The sequence below is a fragment of the Punica granatum genome, chromosome 8 (assembly GCF_007655135.1).
Source record: "Punica granatum isolate Tunisia-2019 chromosome 8, ASM765513v2, whole genome shotgun sequence".
NCBI lineage: Eukaryota > Viridiplantae > Streptophyta > Magnoliopsida > Myrtales > Lythraceae > Punica > Punica granatum.
In genome coordinates this window covers 9,674,385-9,696,219 of record NC_045134.1, presented here as the reverse complement: position 1 = coordinate 9,696,219, position 21,835 = coordinate 9,674,385, and the positions used below count along the sequence as shown (strand labels likewise).

Sequence of the window (21,835 nt, the reverse complement as noted above, 5' to 3'; positions counted from 1 at the left end):
GTCTTTCACATATAACCTCGTCAATCGGTTCGACTGGGACTTGCCAGTCCGCAATGAGAATTTGTCATGTGACCCATTGCTCAGCCACGTGAATTGTTGTATGCATACACAAATGCAAATGCTGAGAAACTGTAATGGTTTGCTGCAAAATATGGAGAAAAATCGCATTCAATTACTATTGAAGCTCATGCAAAACGAAAACAAGTGCAAGGCGGAAGTGTCTGGTATATCCCTCCACTTGGAGGATGAGTTGGGCTCAAGTTTGTCAGGCTATTATCGGGCTTTAATAGGCCCAAGCGCACCTAGTAAGAGTTTATTTTCTGCACAGAAGAGCTGATGGTAGCAGCAGTCGCTAGGAGTAAGAACCGGCAGAACAGAACAGAGAACAGAACAGAATCGGGGCAGCGACCAGTTGGGGATCAAACCTCCATTGGGACTTCAAACGAACTCTGATTGAGACAAAATTTTGGCAGCGGCCTCACGACTCTCAGTTTGTATTGATACAAGAGAGTTGTTTCCTAAGTTTTGTTGATCCAAGAGTGTACCATTGACGAAAAACATAGTGTAACCATTATTGATTAGTGAAGTTGGGTCGGAGTCGATCCTGTTGTTGCTCAATCTTCCTTATTTTTTGACGTTAGATCCTATTTTATCACACAAGATTGGGAAAGAACAACTCGCTGCGCGTAGGTATGGGCAATCCTTTCCCAACGGAATAAAGCAGCATGCATCAGAAATGGACGTACCAAAGTATCTAGAAAGAGATTTGAGCATTTTTTCTACGTGGGAAAACACTTTGCGATGCTATTTCAGACATAGCTTGGTCTGGACGACAAACCTTGGAGATATATTTTGATCATTATTGCCCATGATTTCCTGGTTCCTGCTGGATATCTGATATTCGTGATTTGCTCATCACTTGTTCAAAATTGCTCATTCAAATACCTTTCATTAGCTGATTAAATCGCTAAGGATTCAGCTCACAACAATAGCAAAATAAATATTCGTTGGAGCACAAACAAGTTCTCCCTCGAACATGAGAAAATCACCAATTCACTTCCTAATATAGTTCAATTAGTAAGAACTTCCTGTCAAAATGACTCAGTTTGCATTTATTGTTAGGATCTTTGATAGAGAACGAAGACAAGTCAAAGGGACTTGCGGGCAATTACAGCAGATGTTAGTGTCCTACAAACAACTTCTAAAAACCTCCACCAATAAAGTATTCTTGCTCAAGAGCATCCCAATTACTAAGTATTCATGTGAAATGTTGTGTATCGCAACTTTTTACTTTCTTAAAAATGAGTACGGGCTAACAATGTTTTTTTTTTGGCTATTTTCTTACTGATTATTTCGAACGAAAATTTGAGTTCGCTTTTTTGACTTTTAGAGATGAGTGTATCTTGAATAGTTTGGTCACTGCAGACGAGAGCAAAGACCTTCGCATGGGAGCAGAGCAAGTGTTTAGCTTTACATCAAATTAGAATGGCATTATATTGCTTAATTGTACTAGCCCTCCCCTTGGATACGTACGTTTCATTTATTAGTTTCTTCTTTCATACTTGATCACCAAAAGGATTCCCCTCGGACCGCTATCCATGTTATTTCTTAATTATACTAGTCCTCTTATGCGTGCAGGAAGGTTATTAATATACCTCACGTAGGTACAAATTCCCCTGCACTACACTAGATTGATCGTTGGGGTAAAAAAGGAGATTCTTTGCTGGACTCATACCATGCTTCCCTTTATATTGCATGGTTTTACTTTGCAGTTGCTTTGCAAGTTGAAGCTTGCTGGAGTCTGCAAAATGAACTCGAACAACAAGATTTATGATTTATGTGAAAAGATAAAGCTAAAAGAAGACTCGAAAGATACTGTAAACCATTGATATTTATATCAGGTCTATGTACAAGTCAATTCCTTTTAGAAGCTAAGAGAACACGATGGTAGTATTCTCCGAGTGCCCATATCGGGAAGATATTTCTATAGGCAGAGTAACTGATCATACAACTCCCATTGAAGACCCCGATAATTTCCTGCATAGTTCAAACAAACAATCAGAATTTAGAAAACAACTTGCAGAATCTTTGTTGTTGCTTCGTGTGTTGTAGATATACCTGTTGCGGGAAATCCCCATTTTCCATTTGTGAGTTTATTAGTACCTTTGCTGCATGATGCAGTGGGCCTGCGTCTCTGTGTGTCTGGACGATCATAAAATAAATAGAATCGAAGGACCGATCTTAGCTACATCAAAACTCTGTTATCTGGGCACCAAAATCGATGGGAAGGAGAATTTTTGTTGCACCTGCCCTGCTTCAGTAAGTGCCAGCATCGCCCATGCCGTGTTCACAATGTGCGATTTGTTTCCAGGCAGGTTTGTGTAAACCTATTCCAAAGTGAATGAGAGTCGGTGAACTCTCTTGCAGTGATAGGTCTTGATCAATGTTTGGAACAAGAAATCCTTTCTCATACACGGTGTTAAACTGACCCTTTCTGTAGGAAACTCAAGTTGGTGCAAAAGTTTACAAGCAACTGCAAGTGAGGCGTGATTTGACGGAGCGAACAAGTTTGTGTCAATGTTAGGTTTGACCTTTTCTTACCTTGTTATGGGATGAAAGATAGCTCTCTCCCCACCCACCAGAATCAAGCTGTTTCGACAGCAAGAAATTGCACGCCCTTCTGATACTAGAGCTGTTCTCGTACGTTTTTCCCCCTGCAACTAGCCCCTTTACTCCGAACCACGTTCCATATGTGAAACACACTCCCCAAGATCCATACCTGATCCAAGATCAAATAATAAGATGTCACAACGTAATGTTCCATGTTATTTTAAGATCTCAAAGTTTTTCTTTAGCCTAGGAGAAATTTTATGGGAAGATTCAAAGTTTTTCACTAATCTGGGAGAATTTTTACGAGAAGATGGTTGGAAACAGACCATGAACCATCCAATAACTGTATGCTCTCGATGAAACTGATTGCCTTGGCTATACACAAGTCCACTTCTTCTCTCCGATGTGTCGGATACTGTTTTACAAATGACACAAGTGCTTGAATTGCTGCAGAAGTGCATTCTGCATACCTATCAAGTACAAATACACCAAGAGACCCATCAGAAGCCTATAAACTGCAGAGCAAAAGTGTCGAGCTCCCATATAATTTTGTGAAACTTACGGATAGTCAATCATGATATTTCCAAATATTTCAGCCGGATTAATCATCTACAGTAAGAAAATCTGTTAAAATTCTTGATAATACTTTGAAAAATATATCCAACACCTGAATGTTCAAGAAAAGAGTAGAAGAGAATACTTACCTCCAGCCACGTATATGATCTCGTAAGCTCGTAAGAGGCAAATCCACCATTCTTGTTCTGAGAATGCGAATTAAAATCAGTATGCTGATAGAAGTTTTTATTCATATGTCAGCCCTTGGGAAAAAGTGATGTGAGTACCTGTAGAGACAAGACCAGGTTGACAGCATCGTACAATCGATCTTCTGTTATTGCATCTCCGACAGCATTGGGTAGCATTTTGGAGAGTAGAAGTGCAGCCTGCAAAACTTTATTCAGTAATGCCTTTCAAGATGTTCTAAGAATGTCTTTGAGTACTCTCCATCAGATGACCGAAGATTAATTACCTTCAAGCCTTCAGAAGAACAATCTGAGACTGGCCACCCATTGTCAGGGGTCGAGAAAGGCCATCCACCACCCGATATGTGCCGATACCATTGACTTAAATCTCCAGAACTGTTCTCCCTAATCTTTGAGCAGAATTTATGAGTCAGAATCTGCATTTAGTTAGTCTCTGTTCATCTTTAGATTAAAATTCAATTACTTGGGTATTCTTTATGAAGTCGTGAGCTTTCTTTAGCGTCGATCCGTACTCATCAACAAGACCAGTGGAGAGGATAGCTTGAACGGCAAAAGTGACATCCCACAATTGAGACCCGTTGTATCCCTGTTGTATATAAAAAAAGGCCAGTGAAAAGTTCATTGGATTTACTTGGAATTCCTTGAGTTCTATTGAGAAAGGCAGGAGAAGGTGAATAGTCGAATTGAACCTGCATTTTCATCCCGTCTTCAGCCAACCAGAGATAGTCTTTGATTCTCGAAAGGTGTCGTTTATAAGCGGCTGATTTCGGATCCTCCACCCAAGAGCAAATCATGTTTAGCATCTGCACCGAAAAGTCCAAGTGAATACTATGTTCTAGTTTCAAGTTTTCTCTTCATCGTATATAATAGAGACTAACTTTTATTGTAAAAACACATCTTGCAAGACGCGATCTTTGTTATCTGCAGCCTTTTCCTTTTTAAATGCGTCTTGGCTCTTATATTTGCAACGTGTATTTACAATTATACAAATGGGCATTCAGTTGTCCATATACTTTATTGACAGGTCCAAGACAAAGATATTGGGTATTCTCATCCTCGTAGTGTATGTGTTCTAAGACGACTGCAAGCGCCTTTTGTCTGAGCCTAGAGAAGGGCCAATGCATGAGAAACGGCTCTCCAATCTTGTGCAGGCAACCCCACAGTATATCTTGGACCACTGTATGAGGGTAGTACAGGTCCTCCTGCGAAACCCAAAATTTATTCCTGATATCCCAAGCTTCCTACATGTATAGGATTATACATCTTGATGTTTACTTGGAGAAGGCAGTGTACCTTAGCGCAGAGATTACGGGTTTTATCCCAATTGATCTGATGGTAGCATGTCGTGTAGAGTTCTCTCCTAAGGGACAGGACAGTGGAGTCGATGGGACCGACAAATCTCTTGCCATACAAGTATGACATTGGAAGGTACACCATTCTGCAGTGGCACCACAATCTTCCTGCACCGAAAATGTCAATTTCTAGCTTGCATTAATAATCATATAAGCTCCGTTGCTTTTGGTGAAACGGAAAATTATCTTTGAACTTTGCGCTTCGTCTGGCAAGGCAGAATTCTGCGGTCATCGTTTCCAGTTTTGGCTTTCTAGGAAACTCACTTACTGATAAACTCATATTGATTATAGAATGATCAACCAGGATCAATGAGCGCAAGCTGATTCCAATCAGCACTAACTAGACCGATTACGACATGGGTTTGATCGAACAAATGAGCTTATCAACAAAGAGGAAAACCTGGTTGGATTGGGAGAAAGTAAGGGAGTAGCCATATTTCTGGAGGCAGAGGATTGTTGCCACTCCACTCATACACGCCCAACACCTGCACAGTACACAACACCATATAACTGAGATTAGGAAGAAAAATTGCCAAAGGTCTGGGGTAGGATTCTTACATTTTGTTTGGATAATGGGATGGGATATAATAGGTTATGGAGGGATGGGATAGGGTGGTTTATGAAGGGATTTTCCTAACTCTTCATAATCCATGTTTGGATAGTATCAAAAAAGGATGTGAAAAATATAAGTATATTATTTGACCATTATACCCATTTCATATAATGCACGGACAAAGATAAACAATAAATTATATAATATTTACAATATATACATATTGGTATATATATGCATATATGTATACCTGCATAGTGGATATAATGGATATATATATATATATATATATATATATATATAGATCAGAGGTGTCTATAGATAAAAGAAAGGGATTTAATATATATATATATATATATCTAGGTGTAAATATATGAACGAGCAAAGGTGATAGTTAGAGAGGGCATTATTGCAATTTCGTGAAATGAGGAGGGCTAGAAATGACTTTTAACAACTTATCCCTTCATAATACCTCAAATTGATAATTCTAAAAAAAAAAATCTCAATTTGGTGGGATAAAAATATGGATCTTTGACGGATTATAGAGACTTAAGCAATCCCACCATAACCCTTCATAATCCTCTAATATTTTTTTTGGCCAAACATGGGCTATTCTAATACATTCATAAACTCCTCATTAACCCTCCATCCAAAAAAGGTGTTAAAGATGGAAATTATCGGTCCTGAAATTAAATAATTAGCTTTAATTTATTTTTTTGAATTTTTCTTTTTTGTCAAATGAGGGAAGTATGCATCCCTTGAGCTTACATATAAAAAGATATATAATTTGTACAAGATACATAAAGCTTTGTTATAACCGAAAAAGAAGATGTATAATTTTCCGCGTTTGAGTGTATTGTGAGGGGGGAGAATTACAGAGAGAAACATCTTCCCCCAGGATGGAATGTAGGTGGCTCCGCCATGGTTGAGAATCCACTTCCTCGCCCTGTCCATCGCCCCATCCCCATCGTCGATCTCCTCTCCTAGAAGCCTAAGCGTCACATAGCACAACACTGTACCGAACATCGTACTGCTCCCTTCGATGTGCAATCCCCACCCGCTGTCCTCATTCTGTCCAATACATGGCGCAAACCATAGTCTATATGCATCAAGTTTCACACTTTTCCTCGTAAATCCAGTTGAGGGAGAGAAGATCTGTATATATATATGTACCTGATGATTGTAGAGGTACCGACGCATCTCGAGCTGATGGTTATTCGATAGAACCACCTTTAATGCTCCAGTTACATGTAACGCGATAACCTTGAATATTATACCCAGGATGAGGGAAAAGATAGTCATTTTTTGCTCATGTTTTCTATGTTTACAAGCGTGCACTGATTAACCGCAACCTTCTGTTTCACATAGTCCGTAATGAAAAATCAGACGTGTGGGAGAGAGAGGGTATATGTAATAGATTGTCAGAAATCATTTATTGAAAATTAAAATCATTTATTCAAAAATTTCAATAACTTATTGCATAATACTATAAAAATTGAAAAATAGAAAAATTCGAGAAACTTCCATTGAGTTACACGGTGCAATGGCAGTAAACTTGGACCATCTCCCCAGAAGAATCGAGCCCGATACCCCAAAGGGAGGAACGAGTTATCTTGTCATATAAATCCAATTAATTATTCAGTTATATTTTAACAAAAATGTTAAATCCTCCTATAAAATTTACTTAATATTCGCATATATTAAATCACTGTTGAATGTCATATAAATTATTAGTCATTGTGTCACTGTGAGAAGGATTTTTAAATTAGGAAAATTTACGTTAGTTAATTATTAGGAAGATACATTACTCTTGTTTTAATTGGTTAGTTTAATGCTGAAAATATTTTTTAGAAAAAACGAAAAATCAGATAAGAAAAAAAAAAGCAGGGAAGACATATTTCATATCCCAAGAGAAGAATAAAATGTTAGATAATCTTATCTTATAATGATAAGAAAAAAAAAATAAAATTAATATAATAAAGAATAATTGTGATAATTATACGAATGATTAACACTTATTTACATGTTTATTGAATTTATTATTTTCTCACGTCAAGCGACAATATAAGATGACTGGAAAAGTTATTGAATTTGTTATTTTCTCACGCCAAGCGACAATATAAGATGACCGGAAAAGTTTTTAGGAGGCATGGGATGTGGGACTCACCAGGACGGGCAGAAGGAACAAGGGCCCGCCGTAGTCTCCGGGCCAGAAACCATCATCGGACTGAAGAGTGGAGTAAAACCTTAGAGCCCTCCTCAGTGTAACTCTCACTGCCTCCTCTGTAATCTCCTCTCCTTCCTCTACTTTTATTTGAGGCAATAATTCCAATCTCTTCTCCCTACCAAACTATATATATAGATAGATAGATAGATATTCATAAATTAATTAACCAATTCGTAAGAGAATTTACAAGACAATATATTAAGTCACGTACTTGAAGCCTCATTAGGAGGTCGGAACTTTGTTTGGCCTGGAACCGATGCTTCGTGAACTCGTTGCGAGCCTCTTTGATCTTGGCGTACTCATCCTCAGACTCTTTGGGACTCTCATCGAACTCCCACACTTGTCTCCCGATAAAGTTGTTCACACTCGTGAGCCACGAGTCGTTGCCTTGGGAGAGCTCGAGCTTCCACATCCTTTGTGCCCGATCGAGAATATGAATTATGGAGGACTCTGCATGCGTGTGTATATATATTGTTAGAGTTTATTCGAATGAAATCATCTTGTATCAATAATAAAAAAAAAGTCCTAATATTTTGGTTATTTATAATAAATGTGTACTTGGAAAAAGGGAACCAATTAAAATATATTATCGGAATTGAATGGCTTGAACTAAGCTTAGTATTTCACTATTTTATCAATCATCAATCACATGTTGGAAATCTTGAAAACTACTCTCCTCGATTAGTATACCTCTAGACAAAATCACATGTTGATCCTTGTGCAGCACGCGAGACTGGTAAATCAAGGGAGAATTACGAAAATGGTCTTATAACTTTGTACTTTTTTGACATCGAGTCTTATAAATTTCATTTTAACTTTTACAATTCTAAATATTTGCTCCGTTAAACGCTCATTGTCTAAATCGTGACTGACCATTAACCGGTGCTAATGTGGACATAAATGGCATTAAATCTTTTCCATATGTATTTAAAGTACCTATGTAGAAACTAAAAGAATAACAACAATGATCCTAAAGCTTTTCATTTTTTGAACTTGAGTCCTATAAGTTCAACTTTGAAAAAAAAGTCCTAAATCATTTAAAAAAGTGACAGTTTATGTCCACTATGTTCCAATCATCAATGGACGATGATGTGGACTTAACGCAGAGAAAAAAATTTTAAATTTACTTTTTGATTAATATTTTTAATTTCAAGAAATTAATTTTAATTAATTTCTTGAAAAAATTTTAAAAATAATTAAATTTTTTTTATAAATATAGAAGAAATACTACATTAAATTAAAAAGAATAATTAAATTTACAAAAAAATCTACAAATTAAAAAAGAAAAGGGAGGGTGTGGAGGATCATAAAGGAAGGCCCTTCCTGCTAGAGCCTCCGATGACCTCGCCCAATTAGATATCTTGGTAATTACCCGGCCCCTTCTCTTTCTTCGATGAGTTTAAAAATTATCTACCACTTTTAATTTTATATAGTTATTTTAATGTTAATTTTCTTATTTATTATTCTCCTAAATTTTATTTTTATTTAATTTTTACGAATCTTCTAATATTTTTTTGAACCGTTTATGAACTTTCTGTAATTTTTTTGAATTATTATTTTAATTATTCAGAATTGTTTTCTATATTTTCTTATTTTTTAAAATTTTATGTATAATTCTATTAATTTATGAAATTTTTCTGAATGTTTCCTCTATTTTTCTAAAACTTTTAAATTTTCTTTTAAGTTCTTTTAAAATTTTTAAAATATTTTTTGTAGTTCTTTTGAATTTTTTCTACTTTTTATTTCATTCTGATTAATCTTATTCAATTTTTATATTTTCTTTTCTAATTTTTATGTTTTTTTTGAAATCTTTAATAATTTTCTAAAGTGGCGTGCGATGGTTAGTTCACCTGTGCCATATCAATTGCCAGTTGTAAGCTTTTTTGCAGTGTTAAGTCCACGTCATTATCCGTTAACAACCTCTTATGGAACGGACTAAGACTATCTCTTTTTAAACGATTTAAGACTTTTTTTTTCAATATTAAACTTATAGGACTCAGTTCAAAAAGTAAAAAACTTTTAGGACTGTCATTGTAATTGTTTTAATTTTCACATAGGCATTTTCAATACAGGTGGAAAAAATTTAACCCCTTGTATGTCGATGTTAGCACTAGCTAACGGTCAATCACAATTTGGACCATAAGTGTTTAACGGAGAAAACAATTAGGACTTGACAAGTCCAAATGAATCTTATAGGACTCAATGCCAAAAAAGAGTAAACTTATGGGACCACTTTTGTAATTCTCCCATTAAATCAATATACACGTCTTTATAATTATTAAATTGTGTTCTTAATATGTTTCTTACGAAGACAGTGATGAGATCTATGTTAGCTGTAATACTTATAGATGGAAAGGAAGTTAATTAGTTTATCTAACTTTTCTTCTCTTAATATTTACCTTATTATTGCATCTACGTGAATTAATAATGTCCATTAAATCGAGGGTATAATTATAAAATATAAAAAATAACAACCCACTAACTCACTGTTTCACCAATCTCATACCCCTATTTTTTCTCCCATGTCTCACTACTCGACGTTCCATTTTCTTTGAAAGCAATTTTTGGTTCAATTAAATTGTATTATTTTTAACCAACATGGGTTGGTTTAAGCTGTTTGATACTTGTTCCACTTAAGTAAAATGTAAGGTTTGAGTCATTTTAAATGCAGAAAATCCACATTGGGAAAGTTTTACCCTTTAGTAGACCGACTGGGCTCGATTGGATTAGTCGGATCCAATTGGGCTTCCGGATACCAGAGTTCACATTAATTTTTTTTATTGTTTTTATATTATTCTTCTATTTAGGTTACATTGATTAGAAAGGTCAATCATTAGAGGGATTGGCCATCTATCTTTTTCTATTGACCTTAATTTAATACGAATGGAAAACAAATTGAGCATAATTGAATTTATAAAATTCATACATTAACTCAATTAATTAATAAAATATTACTTACTAAATAACTCTCTGCATGTAGTACAAGTCTATATATTTATTGTTAATTCATCCTTCCTTTGTGGTCCAGGCAATTGGACAGACCAACCACACTGGCCGAGGTATCGAACGGACCAATCCCGGGTTAGCCTACGTGCGGCATAGTACAGTAATAATGTGTAAAATAATTTATGCAAATGGTTGTATAAATTTGCACGTTAGACTTTAGGAAGCTTTTTATATCGCTTATGTTTTTTGTTACAGGAGGAGTACCACTGGTAATTAATTAGCCTCCCAGAAGAATGACAGCCCTCGAACCCAAAAATCGACGATCGAGTATAGCGGACGAGGGCTGTTGGAAAAAAGAATAAGAAGGGCGGCCGTATATATGGAATGAACTGGCTTCGCTCCAGGCCCTCTAGTAGTATTTCAGCTGGTTCCTCTGGGCTGTCACAGGTCAATGACGTGCGTTACAACCAGTTGAGTCGAGAGATCGCCGGTTTTGAAGGGGTAGTTTTACGAGCAGCGGGCGATTTGCCCAGCACATGTCCGTGTGTAAGAACTTCATTCAGGAATCTAAAGAAACCGCGAGCTAGTTTGATCTCTTTGCAATCACACCAGAAAGTCCGTATGAGACCACATTGCTTGGATCCTCGTATCGTAGCATAGGCCACATAATCATTATTTTTAATCATTTTTTCAGCAAATCGTAATCTAACTAACTTAAAAAACAAAATTTAATTACGATTAATATTTTTAACAGTGAATTGTGCAATCAGTTTATTGAAAAATGTTTGAAATTATTATAATTCTGAACTATCAGCATGTTAAATGCTTGAAATCACAATAAATGTGATTTTTTGGCGTAACCTTCTTAATGTGTGAACTTCTATCTCATTAAGTTTTAGTGCTTTGAAATATTGGCGATTATTCGTTTATATTAAGTAATTAAAGTGTTTGCATGAGAATTACTTTGATAATTCGCTCGTATCCTGGTTCAAGCTCTAATACTACATAAAACAAACTAAACATCAATGTAGCAAAAAAGATAAGCTTTTTTAAAAAAGTGCAAAGATATGTACATATAAGCTAGTCGTATCTTGTTGGCAGTTGGTAGGATTTTTGTTTGGTAGGATCCACTACTGTCTAACAATATATCATCATCTGGTCCATGTTATCAACTTTCAATTGTGAATTAGGATGTGGATCCCGCAATTGATGGAGCCTTTCAACGCACAATTCATGTTATTCGTACATCCTCACAGACGAATTTATACGAATTATTGCCCTAGTATACGTGTGTATATATACATATAATCCCATATGAGTACAGTGAGCATACCTTGTCATATAATCAAGAACTTCTTTATGATTTTAGAGGTGGGAAACGAGATTCTTCCTAGAATAATTCAATTATTTACAGATGTCTAAAATTGAGACCTTTGGCATGTTTGATTTCTAAATTCGATTTTTTAAGATTTTAATTTTAACTTTAACTCTACTCACTACACAATAAAAGTCAACAACACAATTATTACTTTTATATTTTTTTTAAATTTTTTTAACCATTCAATTCAATTTTTAATAATAAATTCTCACAACCATTCATTACTTTTTCTACAATTCAACAATACAATCACAAAAAAAAAGTAATCTATCTATACTATATAAATATATATATATATAGTCTATTCTCTGCAATCGTGCCATTCCCTCGAATTACCGCCTTTTAAAGATAAAAACCGTGCAACAACCACGCCCAAAGCATTTAGTGCGTTTGGTTTTAGAGTTAAAATAACTTTGATTTTGATTATGGAAAATGACAAATAATTGTGTAGTGTGTTGAGTTAAAGTTAAAGTTAAAATTTTTTACTTGAGAAATGTATATTTTTATTGTGTAGTGTGTTAAGTTAAAGTTAAAGTTAAAATTAAAGTGATTTTAACTCCCAAAACAAACGGGCCTCTTGTCGTACATCACAGACCAATGACAGCAATGTACGTATAATATCACACTGTAAATATAATGTTCATGTTCCATTGTACCTTTATAAATCCTTATCTTTTTTCATTTATTTATATAGCGATATTTTCTCAAGGTGTGTTTATTTTTCTTCACAGCATATCTTTTTTATTCTTCATTTTTATGATGTGTTTTTGGCTTGGTAAGTTTACATAAAGGATTAAACTAATATTAACTTGTGAAACAAAAATAAAACCTGCCAAAATAAATTTTTAGAATCAATTATGTATTGAGGCCTCCGGCACCTAAAGGAAGGGGGAAATAAATAAATAAATAAATAAAAGTACTTTACAACAAGGGCCACAGCAGATACAATTAGGAAGATGTACCTCATCATGGGTTGTTTTAAAGTTGTCGATCGCTCTCTATATATTTTAAACCAGACTGATAAGTATTTGTCTTTTTTTTTCTTTTTTCTTTTTTCCTGTTACAAATAAGTATTTGTCTTTGTACGTGTCTTATTAGACAAAGGAATATGCCATCCCTCCTAATGAGACTTTATGGGCCCGTTTGAAATGTAGGTGTGATTTTAGAATCACGATTTTGATTTTAACTCTACCCACTAAACAACAAAAACACACGTTTCCCAAGTCAAATTTATAATACCATCTCATTTGTCTTTTTCCACAATCAAAATCAAAATCAAAATCAAAATCATGATTTTAAAATCACACTAACAAATCAAACGCATCCTATATTATTTGATTGGTAAACATAATAAATTGGACCAAAAACTTTTCCCGAAGAAATGAAAACAAAAAAAAAATTGAAGGACCACAGAAAAGATATTAGTTGATTTTTTCCGATTGATTAGGGTCGTCCATATTGATTGAAAGAGAATGATTGAGACTCGGTACAATTTGCATGAGCATGATAGAGCAATCTAGTTGGGAATAAAGTAATAATCATGATTAAGAGCACCTTGTCACGAAGGCTTTGTGCTTTGCATGGTCTGATGATTTTTTTTCCCCTTTTGGGTGGCCAAAAAAGAATCTGCGATGATTAATCGTGATAGTATAACTCGATTATATATGTATAATCATTAAAGTCCGCTTTAGGAATTGAGCAATAAAAGATGACCATCTTCCTCGATGTAGGCCAGTAAATCCCATGAAGGAACCCGTCTCGAATTGGGAACCCAACTCTTTATTTCATTAACGTATGCATTGACCACCATTATTTGCTTTTAGCGTATGCATTGATCACCATTATTTACTTTTAGCTTATTTGAATTGCAAATTATGAAAGTTAGAGGGGATAAGTTATGAAACGTTATTATATAAATTTGTACACTAATCCTCCATAGCCCACTCCATAATAATTCATAATCCGCAACTCAAACAAGCTTCAAAGCTGCAATTTTTAATTATTTTAATCAGATTAATTTATATCAGTATCTTATTAATCTTAAATACAAGTAAAATTCTTGCATATTATGCCACACGGCACTCTCACATTTTTTCCTCTTTTTTTATTTAATTCTTTTTTATTTTTTCCCACATATATCAGAGGAAATTGTGGGGATTAATTTTTTCCTTTTTCTTTTTATTAAATAGTAAATATGGTTTTCTTTCTTTTTTTAAATTATTATTATTCTAAATTAACATTCGACAAGTTTCGATTTTTCGGTAAGATGAAAGGGCACGGTACTAATCTACCATTGAAATTTGAAACTAATTCTCATTTAAACATTCATTTCACCATAACTATTAGAGGTTTTTTTATGAGTTTCGAATCGTTAATCATATGTAAAGTTCGTTGCTTCGCATATCCATGCCACTTGAAATCTATTATATTGGTGAAAAGAAATGATACATTACTAGCTTATGATTGAGAAATTATTTATTTAATATAAATAATATTAGAAATGTCTTACTTTTTCGGTGCAAATGCAAACACTAGCCTATGATTGAGTCATTCTCGCTTGGATAGTGATTTGATCGAGACTATAAGATGCTTTTAACGAACTATGAACCACAATGCAACTAAAGTTCGTTATTTCGAATGAGCGGGCCCCCTTATATAGATTATTATATGGACATCATGCTTTTCTAATAAGAAATATTGAAAATTCAAACTGAAATTAGCAAGTCAAAAAGTTAACTAAATAGCATAATAGATATTAATTAGTCTAATCTAAAAATTTTGGATCATTATTAGCAATCAAGAGTTCATAATTTCTACACATAAATAATTTTATTGTTAGCACTTATGCTCTATATTGATTCTCATGACAAATTAAAAAATTGATCGAAATTTTTTTCGACCGCAGCATGGTCCACACGCTGTTATGTTAAAACTGATGTTTACAGCCTGTGCATATTATAGTGCCAAGTGTCCAAATATTTTTATTTTCGAAAATTCTGACAAAATTTTCATTATTTTTTATTTATATCATTTTCAAAAACTTTCACAAACTTTTCATCATTTTTCTTGGTGAAACATAAGTTTACTCAGCCTATTGACTGAGATTAATCTTTACTTCAGCATGAACTTCGACGTCACCATGAAATGCTTTTAATGAATTTTGAACCATGCATGGTACTTATAACTTATGGCTTATCATTTGACGATCATGTTAATCTAATTAGATATATTGAAAATTCAATATTGCAATCAAGATTTTCTAGTTAGAAATATTGAAAATTCAAATTAAGATTAGCGAGTAAAAATTAGCTTTTAGATCAAATGGCATATTAATTAATATAATTTCTTAGAAAATTTGGATCATATATAACAACTTCGAGTTCATAATCTTTACATATAAGTGGTATTTTTTTTATGAGCAGCATATAAGTAGTTTTATTATTGGTTTCAAATATACTTTATATTTGTTATTATATAGTAAATAAATTTTTTTACCCCACCGCATAGCACGGGTTGCAGCCTAGTTATTACATGTACAAGTCTTGTTTCCCAATGCTCGAAAAGTTATATTTAAGGAGTGATATCTGTCTTGAAGGTGGAGGGACCATGTGACGAGCAGGAAATATAACTATAACTATACATAGTTAATTCTGGCATAAAGGCCTCAAGTTTCACTTATAGGCTCGGTTTGTGGTGTTTTTATTGACGTAAAGGTACTGATATATAATTATTAAAAACTAGCCATCCGCGCGTTGCACGAAAATATTATTATTAAAAAAAATAATATAATAAATGGTTTAACATATGAGTATAAATCTATAAGATAATTTTTTTTAAAAATTTTTTGAACCTCTGATTCAATTTCACTATTCAAGTTATTTATTAGAGATATGTTCTTCATTAGTTTCTTTTGGTATATGAATATCATTAATTCCTTTAAGATTCTAAATTCTAACACTTCATTATATTATGTGAGTGAGGCAAAATAAAGTGGAAAACATATATTTTAATCAAAATTATCATAGTCAATTATTTTTTTTATTTTACAGAACTAATTTTTTTACATTCGAAATTTGAAAAGAGATCTTTGACATATGAAAAAAATTTCAACCTAAAATATAGTAAATCTATTTACTAGGCATATTTAAGAAATTTACATGGCATGCTATCTCAAGCATTGGTGCAAAAATCTTCATCAACATGTGAGCATTTTAAATTCGTTTCCAACAATTTGTATGTTCATGACATCTATGATTTGGTCCGGAATCGAGAAACTCAGACTGGAGTGCAATTAGAGAAGATGACGGGTTACTATGTCGAATCGTGCATTCACTAATACTTAACACTGACTTAGCAGGCATATTGTTTATGAAATCTTATTAAAATTTTTTTTTTAGTATCGAGAATTTGATGACGGGAACATAAAGAGACATTGTACCATGAGCTGAGGGTCTTCAAAATTTCACTAGGAGCCGAAGGTTCCTAAGAGGACCTGCGAGGTGCCGCAAGGAAGACATGCAATTTGTTATTGTAAATAATAAATTCTATGCCAAGTAGATTAAATTATATATTAATTCATAAATCTACCATATAAAAACGTTGTTAATTATCACCAAATATATCTGCTTTATTCAATACTCATGATACTATCTTTATATATATAGAGAGAGAAGATGCTATGTTTATGTTTGACGTATATTAATTCATTTACAATAGTATATCATAAACATATCAACATGTGAAGAGCATGTAAAACTTTTTATCAAAACATCATACATTTTTTAGTTTCATATTCACTTATTCTATTTCAGCATCTCTTTGCTTTTCTAGATGTGAAAAGATGTTGAGAAAATGGTGTAAATAAAAAGTACTGGCAGTAGCTTCAAATATTAAAAGAAAATACATATTACAACTCTCAAAATGAATAATTATTTGAGAAATTACTTATTTATCCATTAAAAATATTTAGAAGCTTATAATTTCATATTAAACTACATATCTTTCAATTATTTAATACCTGAAGTTATGTGTTTTATCGCAAAAAAATTTACTTCTCTAATTGATGTCATATTAGAGAGAGAAAAAAAAAAGAGGGGTGAAAAGATTGGATAATTGGGTGAGAACTTCTCGTGAAATTGACTAAAAATTTTGTGGATTGAATTAGTTCTGTGGGTTTTCATTAAAGTATTTTGCCAATTAAAATCGGATTAATTATTAGAAATAAAAAATAAAATAGAAATGACAAAAACAAGTAACGCTGGGGAATGCAAATGGAAGGACTCGAACTCAGCATCGCAATATAAAAGGGAAAGGGCCTTTCTACCAAGAAACTTTAATATCTCCTTTTGCATATTTTCGATTACAAATGAGCCCAAGACCTAATATAATAAAAGAAAAATCTTAAATCTATACCTCTAATCGGGCATAAGTAGTCTCACTATATATCAAACCTAAAATCTTTAGGTTAACAGGCGAGAACATGCGCCACTACGCGACGCCCTCTTTTTGTTCTTCTTTTGCTTATTTACTTGTTTATATTTTTATTGTAAGGGAGAAAGGAAGAAATATAAGGGGACAGGTGTCAATGTAATACTCATAAGGACCCATACAAGATTTTTTGGCTAAATGTACACAAAAGTCCTAAAAGTATTGGAAAAGTTAAATGTAAGCCTAAAAGTATCAATTTTGCTCGAGTGATGCTAATCGTTTAATTCGTTAGGCATTTTCGATCTGAAACCTTAACTGAAAATTAAAGCCGTTAAAACGGACCTTGAGGGGTCTCGAAATTGGTCGATTAAAATTTTTATTTATTAAAATTTTTAAGAAATCATCAGAAGAAGAAAAAAAAAGCGGGGGGAGGGGAGTTCCGCCGGTGGGGGCTCCCCCTAGTAGCCACCTTCCCCCCCCTGGCGAGGAGGACGGCAAGGGAGCCCCACCGACGGGATTCCCCTCTCCCCTTCTTTGTGATTGAAGGAATCATAGAGAAGGGGGAGGGGAAATCCCGCCAACCTCCTCTCCCCTCACTGATGTCACCAGAGGCGTCGCCGACCTCAGGCGACCTCTCCAAGGGGGAGGAGACCGGTGGGGGAGCCCCTACCGACCCTTTCCCCCATGACGAAGATGCCAATACATTCGACAACCTCGCCTTGTTGTTGTTTTGGTTTTTTTTTTGGGGGGGGGGGCTCCTCCCTCTATTTTTTTCTTTTTTCTTTTTAATTTTTTTTGGATTTTCTAAAAGTTTAACAAATAAAAATATTGTTCAACTAATCAAGAGACGTCACGTGGACCGAATTAACGGCGTTAATTTTCAGTTACATTTTAGGACCGAAAATGCCTGACGGACCAAACGTTTAGGAATAGTTGAGCCAAGTTGATACTTTTAGGACTTACATTTAAATTTTTGCATAATTTTAGGACCTCCATAGGAAATTTAGCCTCTTCACAACTAGAGTGGAAGCAATCGCTTTGTTGCAGGGCAATGTGGGGCTCCGTAGGTAAAAAAAAGTCTATTTTTTGACAGAATTCAGAGTATAAAATGACAACTAGTGAAAGCAGAGAAAATGTAGTGTGTTTGGTTTTAGAGTTGAGTTGAGTTGAGTTTTGATTTTAATTGGGTTGTAATAATTATGTTGTTAAATTATGAGAAAAAGTGTAAAAAGTAATAAATAGTTGAGAGAATTTAATAATAAAAATTGAATTGAGTCTAATGGAGTTATATGTGGATTTATTTATGGGGCTCACCTTTTTGACTTTGAAGAGTTGATTTTTATTGTGTAATGAGTAGAGTTAAAATTAAAGTTAAAATCTTAAAATCCGATTGCGAAACCAAACGGAGTGCTAGATGTTTATATGGTGCTTCAACAGTAATATTTTTTAGGCCATATGGCCAAAAAGCATGGATTCTTTATCTATATTATTTTTTGGTTGATTTATATCTATATTATTATAAACGGAGAAAAAAGTGATTGGCATGATTTTTCCTTAGAGAAATCCATAATAAATAAATATAAAAAAATAACAACCATTAGATCATGAGAAAGTAATTTTAAGTATTCTATTTAACCAATAAATTCTCTTTTATCCATGTCTTTTGCTTTCCATTAGTAAGGTATCGAGTTTGCATCTTTTGAATGGATCAAATCCACTCTAAGAGAATTTGAGATTTTAGTGAGCTGCATGGCTCGATCATTTATTAGTTTAGATTTATTAGGCTTCCGGATATTAGGTGATACACACAAAAAAAGTTACATTCATTAATCAGCTAGAAACACATATACTCAAGAAATTATATTTTCTTACTGTTATCAAGATATAATTTTATTAGAAAATCATCAATAAAAAAAATTCATATTTGATTTGCATCACCAATTAAAAGTAGAAAATGGTATATAGTTTAAAATAAGAGAGAAGTTTTTGAAGGATATGAATTAAAGAAATTGATGCTGCGTTTGATTTCATAGTAGGATTTTAAAATTAGATTTTGATTTTGAAAAAGAGTGGTATAAATGGGACCCGCCCTTTAACTTTGTATGAATTATTTTGTTTTGTTGTGGAAAAAAGTGGTATAAATGAGGCCCACTCTTTGAAATTGTATGAGTTATTTTGTTTTGTTGTGGGTAGAATTAAGTTAGAATTGTGATTATAAAATTTCATCCACAAACCAAACAAGCCCTGAAAGTTTAAAATATAATTTATAAGAAAATTTGTTGGTAAAATTTTATTAAGTTGAGCTAAAAAATTCAAACGTGATAACACATATATGATACCTCTAACCTCATCAATGTTAAAAAAGAAATAAATAAGTACAATCATATTTTTAGTTTAAGTGATTCATTCCTTATTTCCTTTAAGAAGGGTCTCGAGTTTGCATCTTGTAAATGCATCCATGATTTTGAGAGCTTTACTCTATAGTGGACCGACGTGGGTCGGAATTGAATTGGTCGGCACTCATTAAACTCTCGACTACTAAGTAGTCACATCAAAAGAAAGTAGCAAGGTCTCGAGTTTGTATCTTGTGAACGTAGAAAATACATAGTTGAAAATGTTTTATTACTTAGTGGGCTGACCTGGGTTGAAATTGAATTAGTCAAAATCTATTGATATCTCAAATATTAAGTAGATCGGGGAAAATTTAAAATTTAATATTTAAAATCTAAAAAAGTTTTCAAAAGAAGTCTGGGGTCAATTCCCCGAGTGGGAAAGCGCATCCACTCTCCTCCTCCTTCCAAAAAGGTCCATAATAGGGATAGTTATATTATTTAGTGGGATCGACCCGGGTTGAAATTGAAATAATCGAGGTCCATTTAACTCCAGAATACTAAATTGATCAGTAAAAATTAATAATTAAAATAAAAAAATGGCTAGGGTGGAAACCCACCCCATTCGCCCCTCCATCTAGTTTTTGGCACCCAGTTCATCATTATTTCTCAAAAATTTATACAAACAAAAGTTGCGTGTGGTATCTTTTAGAGAAAAGAATACCCTTGAGTACTAAAATTACACTCTACTCCAATTTTGTGTGAATATTTTAGTTAATTAATGTAGGGTTAATAATAATAACAAAAAAAAAAACACAAACTTTTCACATTTTAACAATTCTAGCATAAACTTTTTTCCTCAAATTAAGAATACACAAATTTTCGATTTGATAATAATTTTAGCATTACGTCAAATTTTTCTGTTAATTTGGATGGAATTGAGGCCACATAGAGCGCCGACGACCCCAATCGGGGGGAGGGGGTGGAGTGCCCCGGCGACCCCAGTGGCCAAAATCAAGACCCCCACTCCTCGGAATCGGGACAACCCTCAAATTGAGGATTCTCCTGATTCCGCCGGTTAGAGCCACAACCTTGGCCATCAACCCCCCTCCCCCACCCTCAATTGGGGTAGTCGGCGCACTCCCTCCCGATTGGAGTCGTCGGCACCCTCTGTGGCCTTGATTCCATCCAAATTAACATAAAATTTTACACCGTGAAAGATTATTATCAAATCGAAAGTTTGTACATTTTTAGGTTAAGGAAAAAAGTTTGTGTTATAATTGTTAAAATATGAAAAGTTTGTGTTTTTTTTTTGTTAATAACCCATTAATGTATAGATAGTTGAGACATGTTAATTGAATTTTTTTTATTTGGAGGATGGAGGAAGAAATCAAAAGAATGGACAAAAATGAAAAATAATCAAAATTTGTGGGTAAAATTAAAAAAAAAAGGAAAAAGATTAAAATGAAAAGGGAAAATAAAAGGGACACGTGTCTTAGTGTCCAATCTCCAATTTGTAAACAACAATTTTGGTATTAACAAGGGAAATACTCGCGCTTCGCTGTGAGAAAGAGAAAACAATTATCCTAAATATAATTATATTTTCATGCTAATTCATTATCTAATAAATTTAATAGAGAAAATTAAATTTCATTTTTAGAGTAATCATCTTTAGAAAAATCTAATATGTATTTGTTCAAGCGGTTTGACGTTTTTTTTCCTTAAAAGGTCTTGAATTCAAATCTTGTGAATATAAAAGATTCATAATTGAGAGAGTTTTACCCCTTTAGTAAGCTTGACCTGGCTTGAACTGAATTAATCGGGACCTGTTATACTTTCGGATAGCAGAATGCATGTACAAAAGATACATAATGTAGCAGACAATGTTATGAATGCTTATTACAAATCCAATGATAAATTAGAAGTTATCATATATAATATTAAATGTAAGAAAATAAATGAAAATTTTAGTATAAATATGCGATAAAAAGCAAAACGACTACTGATTATAATTTGCTCTTAGGTTAATTAACATAATTAATAATGATTTATTAAAAGATATTTTGCATATTTAAAATTAGAAAAATTCAAGAAATCATATTTTTCTAATTCTTACAAATTCTGGAACAATTAAACTATGCATATTTAAATACATAACGACTCCTTTAAAGAAACAACTTTTGTTTCACCTGCGAGTCGATTTTAGGGCTTGTAAACCTAGTTTGAGCCTTGTAGTTTTTTCAACTTGATC

The 21,835-nt window shown here is 33.6% G+C and overlaps 1 protein-coding gene across 2 annotated transcripts; it reads right to left on the bottom strand.

Annotated features, from left to right (window-relative positions):
- Nucleotides 1-1,860: 1,860 nt before the first annotated feature.
- On the bottom strand, nt 1,861-7,949 carry LOC116188639 (cycloartenol synthase-like). Of its 2 annotated transcripts, XM_031518119.1 has the most exons (18): nt 7,715-7,946; nt 7,444-7,626; nt 6,450-6,539; nt 6,153-6,347; nt 5,124-5,208; nt 4,665-4,831; nt 4,385-4,573; nt 4,061-4,174; nt 3,835-3,957; nt 3,638-3,760; nt 3,453-3,551; nt 3,315-3,371; nt 3,173-3,219; nt 2,937-3,080; nt 2,602-2,779; nt 2,307-2,387; nt 2,119-2,202; nt 1,861-2,037 (listed from the first exon to the last, which is right to left on the bottom strand). In XM_031518119.1, exons 1-18 carry the CDS (start codon nt 7,913-7,915, stop codon nt 1,915-1,917), a joined length of 2,283 nt encoding a protein of 760 aa, XP_031373979.1. In that variant the 5' UTR covers nt 7,916-7,946; the 3' UTR covers nt 1,861-1,914. The 2 variants fall into 2 exon arrangements, with proteins under 2 accessions (XP_031373979.1, XP_031373980.1); XM_031518120.1 differs by lacking the exons at nt 1,861-2,037; nt 2,119-2,202 and having other exon boundaries at nt 2,353-2,494; nt 7,715-7,949.
- Between the last annotated feature and the right edge of the window lie 13,886 nt (nt 7,950-21,835).